Source organism: Amblyomma mixtum, chromosome 1 (assembly GCF_055824585.1).
Source record: "Amblyomma mixtum isolate Tamu chromosome 1, ASM5582458v1, whole genome shotgun sequence".
Lineage (NCBI taxonomy): Eukaryota > Metazoa > Arthropoda > Arachnida > Ixodida > Ixodidae > Amblyomma > Amblyomma mixtum.
Window position 1 is genome coordinate 290820608 of NC_143012.1, and position 9044 is coordinate 290829651.

General features: G+C 46.6%; 1 protein-coding gene across 1 annotated transcript in view; it reads left to right on the forward strand.

Moving 5' to 3' along the window:
* The window catches only part of LOC149372020 (cytochrome P450 2A9-like), a 28015-nt gene extending 19574 nt beyond the window's left edge, over positions 1-8441 (forward strand). The window contains exons 6-9 of the mRNA XM_089585602.1: positions 2810-2925; positions 4387-4645; positions 5251-5441; positions 7625-8441. Of these exons, the coding sequence (XP_089441728.1) occupies positions 2810-2925; positions 4387-4645; positions 5251-5441; positions 7625-7800 (742 nt within the window). The 3' untranslated portion in view covers positions 7801-8441. The remainder of the gene's footprint in view (positions 1-2809; positions 2926-4386; positions 4646-5250; positions 5442-7624) is intronic.
* Positions 8442-9044: the final 603 nt, after the last annotated feature.

Consider the following 9044-nt stretch of genomic DNA (forward strand, 5'->3'; position numbering starts at 1 on the left):
AGCTGTGAGGGCCTTCTGTATTCTTGAGGGAAGCGAACAAGACACACCTTTCCGCGTTGTACACTGTAATACACATAAGGTAATGTTTTTATATCATCGCACATCCCAAATGTGGAACACAGCGGAGGCGATGCCAGGCCCGTCTTTACATCCACGCAGGGGTACGAGTAGCGGCGGCCTGCTTTCAAGAGTCTTGGTCCCAGCGCCACGGATACCACCTGGCGTTCGAATGCCCTTTTCGCGAATGATCGCATCTTTCCCCCTAAACCACCGCTGGCCCTCTGGTTTCGTAACCAAAAAGAGATGCTTCGCCTTTTTATCCACTGTGCGTAAAGTGCAATAATTCCGTTTGCAGACGAATGCGGCAATGCGCTGAAGGATAGAGTTTCTCAGAATTACCGAGAGTGAAAGTTTGCGCCACCGTCTGCCAGTTTCATAAAAAGCACTTCATCCATCGCGGGAATGCCGGGAAGGCGAGATTTTGTATCTGGCTTAGCTCTTGTTGGGCCGAAAACGTGGATTCTCCATCGGATGCGGTAACTACGTCGCGGGGCTGTCATCTCGACGCACAAAGCCTACAAAGATGTACACAACACGCAACTGTTTTCAGTATATGTTGGACTTATTTTATTCTCTGTCCCATGATATCTTGTTTACTTCTGCAAGAAAGACTATAGAAAGTAGCGGTTCCATTGGGGTCAACTCCTCAGGCGTGTCTGTAGGTAATTTTGGGAGGATGCTCAAATTTTATCTTAGTGTGTCCTTTTTCTCATTTGAGAACAAATTTTATCGCCAAAAATAAGGGATCTGCATCGGATCCTGCGTAACCCTCGTACTTATAAAGATATTTTTATCCTTTATTGACCGCGCCCTAAAGCAAGTTTAACACGAAAGGGAGAACTAAAGGTGTTCAAGTATGTTGTCAATTTTTTAATACTTTTTAAATAAAGGAATGCCTTATCTTAGCGTTTCTTGTGCGCATTTGCAATTTGTTTTAAAGGAGCAGTGAAGAGGTATCTGAACTCGTCTTTTTGCCGCGGGAACTCAATCTACACGTTCCGAGCATTCTTAGAAACTTCGATTTATTGCCCTGCGTGGCCGATTTCCCTAATTAAATCGAATTAACGTACGGCTCCCGCCTTTTTTTTTTTAATTCTCCCGTTTTTTAATTCTCCCCGTACGGTGGGCGGAGTCGACCAACGCGTGGAGTGCCTTTCACCCAGTCCCGTGGCGGCTTGCCGCTCTGCCATCGGCGGAGTAATACGTAGTAATCCGTAGAAGCAAATATTCCGCGCGTATTTTTATTTCTGCTGGCTTATTTTGCGGCTATATTATCTGCGAATGAAACTATTTATTCACGGAAACCTAAAAAACAAAATAAAGCGAAAGCAAAGCCTCCACGGAGCTGGCTGAAAGGCACTCCCGCGTTGGTCGACTCCTCCCACCGTACGGGGAGAATTCAAAAAATAAAGGCGGGAGCCGGACGTTAATTCGATTTAATTAGGGATATCGGCCCCACAGGGCAATAAGTCGAAGTTTCTAAGAGTGCTCAGAACGTGCAGATCGAGTTCCTGCAGCAAAAAGACGAGTTCAGATTCCTCTTCAGTGCACCTTTAATGCGTTAGCATTAGAATATCCAATATTGGAAAAAACGTGTCCGGCGTTGACCAGTGAAGCCTCGAGTGGTTGGGGGAAAAGGGCAGAGAAGGAAATCGCCTTTCTACTTTAAGGTGAGGAGAGAAAGGTAAAGTGGGAGAGAGCAGTAGGAGTCGACGGGTGGCGAGAGGGTCACTGCGGTCGCCACTCGAAGTAGAGGAGATAGGAGAGTGGAGAGGGGTGCGGTGTGTGTTGCACTTGCTGATTGCTGGATTTGATCCGGAGAGTGGACCGATGGTACGGTGTGTAGCACGTAATTTATCGACTGGATCACGCCACCCGCTCGCACTGTCTGAACCCTTTAAGGCCGACTCACACGACGGTCCATTCGCCCGCGGCCCGCGCATTACGTGTTCATGCGTCACCACATTGAGAGGCGCGCTGTCGGCCCGCGTGCTGGTCAAGCAAGGAAGCACAGGTGCCTCTCCCCTCGCGGGAATTAGCGGCGGCCCGCGAAGATATGCGTGCACTAGCTCTGGCAACTGGGCTAGCAAGACGGCCCAGGCTATTGAGGAATTGGACAAAGGGCAGCACCCACTCTGCAGGACTTCCCCCGCAGTTCAATTAAGTTTTTCTTTCATTCAGTCGCACAGTCATGGGTCGGGAGGAAAAACCTGTTCCACCAGCCTTGCCAAACACTTTAAAATAATCTGGCAACTGCTTTTTTGCTTTTTTGGTCCGTCGCGTCCGCTTGAAGCCTTGAAATCGCAGGCCAGTTTTTAGTGGCGCATGAACACGTGATGCGCGGGCCGCGGGCGAACTGAACATCGAGTGAATCGGCTTTAGCGGCTGCTCTGTCCTGGTGAAACACTAATGCTTACACATATAGTCTGCCACATGCATCGCATTGCTCGTATGTGAATTTTTTTCTACAGAAGCTGTAGCTGTAGAATATCGAGGATTTCCTGGTTAGCGTTTAACTCACTAGAAGGTGCAACGGAGGGCATGGTGAACGGTGACAAAATTGTTCTCCTGCAGACGGTATTTGTAGTGGGATAAACCAGTTCCGCCTTTGGCGCAATAGTAATGCTCTGTAGAGCTTCCGTTCATCCCTTTCCTTGAAACTTTCCAATGCGAACCGGGAATGTCGGCACGCACCTCTTCCTGCTGTTTTCATGCAGGCATGCGTATTTTCTGCTGCTTTTTATTTCAGACGACAGATTGAGGAGCACAAAGCGACTTTAGACGAGCATTTTAACCGAGACTTCATTGACGGATACCTCAGGACAATCGAAGAGAACAAGAATGACCCTGGTTCCTATTTTCAAAGTAGGTTGTTGTTCCTTCCTATCGCTTGTAGCTGTCCCAGATAAGAAGCTGCCTTTTCAGTGAGAATTGGATGCTTTTCTTTATAAGGGCACAAAAACGTACTATTTAAAGAAGTGGACGTACGGAACAACGCTGAGTCTGGACGAAATAAGTACAGACACAAACGAAACGCTGGTTGACCTTGTTTAATGACCGTCAAAAGCGCACATATATACACAGGGCCAATGGAAAAGAGCTAGAAAATACAAAACACAGGCGAAATTAACTATCGGGGAAACCATCGCCCACTCATATTCAAGATACGCCAGCTACTTTCGTTGGCGTGCTATTGACGGAACACAGATGTAATCTTCGTCCCTCTTTGATCACAAGCGTTTCAATAATTTTCCTTGTCCTTTGTTCCCGATACTTGTTTAAAATTCGACCAAAATCAAATTCAGCGATGCACTCGCGCTTCTCTCTTTTTTTTTTTTTTCGTACTCAGGAGTGTGGTCTGCCAAATTCTTTCCGTGGACTTGCATGTTCCCTTAACCGATTAAACTAGCTGTTTTTTCCCGCTGTAACCGTTCTAAACGGTGCACATGAAACAGTACAGTTTACAGCGCCGGATGTCTTAGCCTTGTTACCCAGCTTTCTGTTGTCGTTCATATTCAATTGCTGCCACGGGCCTCGAGTTTTTCTTTTGTCGTCGTCGGATGGAGCGCCCTCGCTCCCGATGACGTGCCCACCCCGAAAGCGCGAATAATAAAAATATTTCCCTGTGTTTTCCTGCTTTTCAATAACTGTCGGCTTCTACCCTTCATATATATTGTATGTTTGCTGCTGCTTATGAAAAAAACGGAAACAATATTATGAGGATTGAATCTCCAGAGGAGAGTGTATTATCTTGTAAGATGTATGAGCTCTTAATTTCTCCTGTTTACATCAACTCGAATACAGTTGCTGGCCTAGGTTTCGGCTTTCTTTGCCATAAACTCTTTCTGTACAGGGATCCACTCGCAACATTCATGAAGAAACTGACCGAATGGAGCAGATACTTAATCGTTTTCTGTGGCATATAGCTATATTCGCCCATATAGCTTCATCAGTAAATCGTAACTCCCATGCAATCGTTGCGATTGCACCGTATACGAATGTACGAAAAACGGTACACTTACCTATGATTTCGATATGGTTTCTATTTGCTTTCCGGTGGCTTTACAATTTCCTCATTACTGTAATGAAATCAAACGGACCCCGCGTTCCCACTGACTTTAACGTGTGTGTTGTTCGTACAGCCTGTATCGTGTGTCGTGTCGTGAAAATCCTACGGAGTTACGAATGCCCTGGTAAGGAAAGTTTAAACGAGAAAAGGTGTAACGACTGCCTTTGAGTAGTTCATAAAAAAAATCAGACGCAACTGAGAGAATCGATGTCATTGCATCGATGTGGTCGTGGTAACGGGGCTGATTACCACCGCAGCCCGGCACCTTGTCGGCAACCTTCTGAGCTTCTTCATCGCCGGGTCCAACACCGTGGCCGTCACGCTCCAGTGGCACGTTCTGAATCTCGCCGACAAGCCGGACACGGTGCAGGCGAGGATTCGGCGGGAGATCGATGAAGTGGTGGGCAGGGAGCGGCAGCCCGCGTGGGAGGACAGGAACAAGATGCCCTACACGATGGCCTGCATCTGGGAGATGTACCGCTGGAAGACCGTCTCGCCGCTCGGTGTGCCCAGAAGGTAGGCTGGGAGATACTTTCGGCGCAATTGGGGGTCGTCTGAGACCCCTAACTTCACAGTACCTCTCCTATCGTCTGTAAAAGGCGTCCTGTAGGATCTACTGGGAGTAACTGCAGGTCTCGTTATGGTTCATTCTTCAAAGTGTGTTTAAATACCAGTACATGGAGGATCTTGCGGCGTCCTGTAGGATCCTGTAGACTCCACGGAGGAAAATGCGTCCTTTAGGATCCACTGCGAGTATTGCAGGTCTCGTTATGGTTCACTCCTCAGTGTGTTTAAATGCCAGTACACGGAAGATCTTGCGGCGTCTTGTTGGATCCTGTAGGCATCCTGTAGGAAAACGCGTCCTGTAGGATCCACATAGAACAATGGCAGGACTCGCTATGGCTCATTTTTCAAGGTGTGTTCAGGTACCAGTACATAAATACCAGCTAGAAACCCTAAAAACAGGCGGGAATTTCAAGTTCTGCACTTTTTCTCGAGCGTTGACCACAAGAGTCGACTGCATAATCCCCCCACACTTTGCCCTAAAATGTGACTAATTAATAACAGCTTGACGACTTTGATCCTTTCCCCGTATTTTCTGCCTCCCTTTCCGATAACAGCGCTGGCGAGGACACGTTTTTCGACGAGTACTTCATTCCAAAGGGCACCACAGTGTCGCCTAATGTCTGGGCGGTGCACAACGACCCGACCCTGTGGAAGGAGCCATCCAAGTTCGACCCGAGCCGCTTCTTGAGGGAAGATGGCTCCTTGCTACAGCCGAAGCCTGAGTACCTCATTCCATTCTCCATCGGTGAGAGAAGCCCCTATTCAAGAAGTACTCAGTTTTCTCCCAAAGTTATTTGAAACAGCCTACGTTTAGACTGCAAGACACATAAATTGAAAATTGGTATTTGAGGAAAGTAAATGGCGCTGTACTTGTCTCGGTGGACACCCGAACAGCGCCGCAAAAGAAAGGAGGAATGTAGAGAAGGTAGGAGTGAAAGAAGAAATAGAGAAAGAGGTGCCGCAGTGGACAGCTAATACACGCTTGTATTGCGTTAAGGGTTGTTCAGAACTCTCGATAAGGCCAACCCCACAAATTATAGGCTGGGAGAAGCTGCACAGTATTTGAACCTACGCCATGTGCGCCAAACAAAGGCCGTAGCGGCAGCTTATCAGTATGCAAGCGTTACAATTCTTAATAACAAGATAGTTGAAATTTCCTTACCGTCTATGAAGCAGTCCTGTTTGTCTAAGTTTCGGTTTCTTGAAATGATTGGTTTGGTTTGGTTTGGTTTGGCTTGGTTTGGTTTGTTTTTATAGGGTTTAAGGCCCCAAAACGACTCAGGCTATGAGGGACGACGTAGAGAAGGGCTCCGGAAATTTAGACCACCTGGGGTTCCTTAACTTGCGCTGACATCGCACAGTACACGGACCTCTAAAAATTCGCCTCCATCGAAAATCGACAGCCGCGACCGGGATCGAGCCCGCATCGTTCGGGTTAGTTCCGGCCGCGGCGGTCGAATATCGAGGATTTATTAAGGCGAAATCCTTTAATGCCTCATACTGTCGTTAGCAGACGCGTCGGCAGCCGTGTCGACAGACGCGTCGGCAGAAGTGTCGATAGACCCGTCGGCAGGAGTGTCGACAGACGCGTCGGCAGGAGTGTCGACAGACGTGTCGACAGACGCGTCGGCAGATTCGTCCGCCTTTCGGCGTCACTGCTTAAAGGCTCAAAGTTCCAGCATGAATAAATGCACATCTAGTGAATGCATGGGCTTCATAAATAAAATAAAAGGAGTAAAGTCAAGAAAAGGAAAATAAAAATAAGAAAATAAGAAAATAAACAAAAATAAAAACAAAATAAAAGTGAGATGTGAAAATAAAAATAAAAACAACAAAATTAAGAAAAGGAGCAAAAAAAATAAAAAAAATATGAAAAATAAAAAATGAAAACGAAGTGGCCAGGAAACGCTTTCGCCTTGCAGCACTTTAGAGAGCCAAAGTGCCCCCTGAATTTTTCAGTTGAGGAGCTCCGATCGAATCTTCTTGAGTAAACAAGGGAACTAAAAAAGAAACGCACGAGAGACGGCAACACACAGGGTGATCAAAATCAAGCTTTACAGAATTCTTAAAATTGGGCCCTGGTAGGCAACGTTAATGGAATTCCATTAACGTTGCTGGTAGGTACGTGAAATCCACCTCGGCACATATGTTATGCGGCCAGCGGGCCACAAAGTGGTATGATAATTGTCATCATCAGGCAGCTACCAATTAACTAAAATCTATTCATGAACTTTTTATGGACTGTAGTAAGCGGGTGTGTTTATAATGGAAGCAAAGAAACAGTCGTATCCCTACCCAATTCCATTTGGTACAATTCGCGCAGCCTGCATGTGTTCGGAGATATTCGCGTCCAGATTCTCAGCTCGATCTGCAAGATTGCGCAAGCATGACGGTGACAATTACCGCGAAACTCCTCCCGACCCGACGCGGCGTTTCTTCTGCCAGCCGCATAGGGCGACCATCCATAGCCTCTGTTTCCAACATAAACATTCACGCTAGCTTCAGTGGCTAAAATGTTCATTAATAAATGTGAGCAAATTATGTGTCTGATGGTGACAATCAATAACTGGTGGCAGTGATTATTGTTATCCGGTGACGGCGGCAATTATATACTTTGTGTCCCCCTGGCCGCGTAACTTGTGTGGAGAGGAGGATGTCACGTACCACTCATTAGTTAATTTTAAGAAATCTGTAAAACTTAAATTTTATCACTATGTACAGCTATTCTGTGCCGTTTTATAGTGCCCTATACTAAGAAGCCCCGTTTAATGGTCTGTCACTTGATACTAACCTGGTGGGAGACATTCCATCATAGACTCCTGGAGTCTCATCTGTGTCCATTCAACTCTCTCCCACACCTAAGAACCCCACGCGGTGTTTTTGCGGCTGAAGCAAAAATGTAGTTTCATGGCAATCTTCCATTCGCAGGAAAACGCATGTGCCCCGGCGAGATCTTGGCTTCCGTGGAGATCTTCCTGTACATCACTTCCCTCCTTCAGAAGTACGTCATCCTTCCCGACGAAGGAAAGATCCAAGGACTCGACTCTGTCGACATTCCCTTAGCGGAGCTCAACCGCTACAAAGTTAGATTCTTGTCTCGATAGGCCTACGTTTATTCCTAGTCAATGAAGAAGCGGCTGCTACGGCGGAACAGCTTCCATTCAGCCTCAAGGCAGTCCTTGTTTCAAAGTGTGCAGGAGAAACCTAAGGGTCCTTTGCATATAATCGCCTCGCTGTTGAAGCTTGCTTCATTATTTCAATCATCGGCTAATTCGTTTCAGCATGCATTTGTTCTTGTCATTAATTGAACCCGCGCTAAATTCCTCACTCATTCTAGCCTAAACATTATTATGTTACTCATGAATTGACTATAGTGCACGCCTATTCTCTACTTTTTCGCCTCTTGTTCGGTGCACTACGACCTAAATCACATTAAAGATTGGATTCGTGGATTCGTAAGTAGATTGGATTAGATCAGAAGTGGATTTAATTGGATCGGGGATGGATTCGCGATATAAGAACGGGTAGCGCTATGGGAATGTATTCGGCCCTGTTGTTTTTCTGCTGCGGTCTTCTTGAACGAATGAATTCCGTGAAGGAGTTATCCCCCAGCGCTCACCGGGCCAATGCATTCTGCACTTTGCGAGCACTGTGCGCTTGCAGCGTGACACGTCTCCTTTTTGGTGTTCTCCCTCTTTGTGAGCCACTCCGCCGGAGGAGACCACTGGCGGAAACACTACGCAGTTAACCCAGACGAGGTTGTCATGCATAACCATCTTTCCGCACAGCGCACTCTTCCCAATCATGCTGCGGTCTTAAATACGGTTTTAAAAAGCGGCATATTTTTCATCGCTCAAGGGGCACCCCAAAAACCTCCCGCAATAAGGTGCTCCTAAATAGTATTCTTCAAATCGAATTGCAAGGTGTTTACCTTCGGTCATTCCCTCATTCATTTCATTTCATTCCTTGTGACATGTAATTAGCAATCGCAGTTTAAAGATACTGCTTTTCTGCACTTGTAAATCATTGTTGTAGAGCGGTGGACAAAATAATAAACTCCTCAACTGTCTCTGTCTTCTTATTCTTGAGTGTCCACGTGGAAAACAGGCAAAGAAACCTTCCGCTACTCACCTTCAGCCAATCTCGCAGTACGATTCTTCAAATGTTTCTCATCCCGTCCGCCTTAATGGAAGCGGTACAGAGGCGATACAATGAAATGCAAACAGCGGAGCGCCAGGAGCCGTGTTGTTCCCATTTATTTTTATCGCTTCAGTGCTTTCCCAAATGTATGTAAAGGGCACGTGTATTTAGAGGCGCTGTCATGCACAGAGCTCGGAGCTCTCATCTC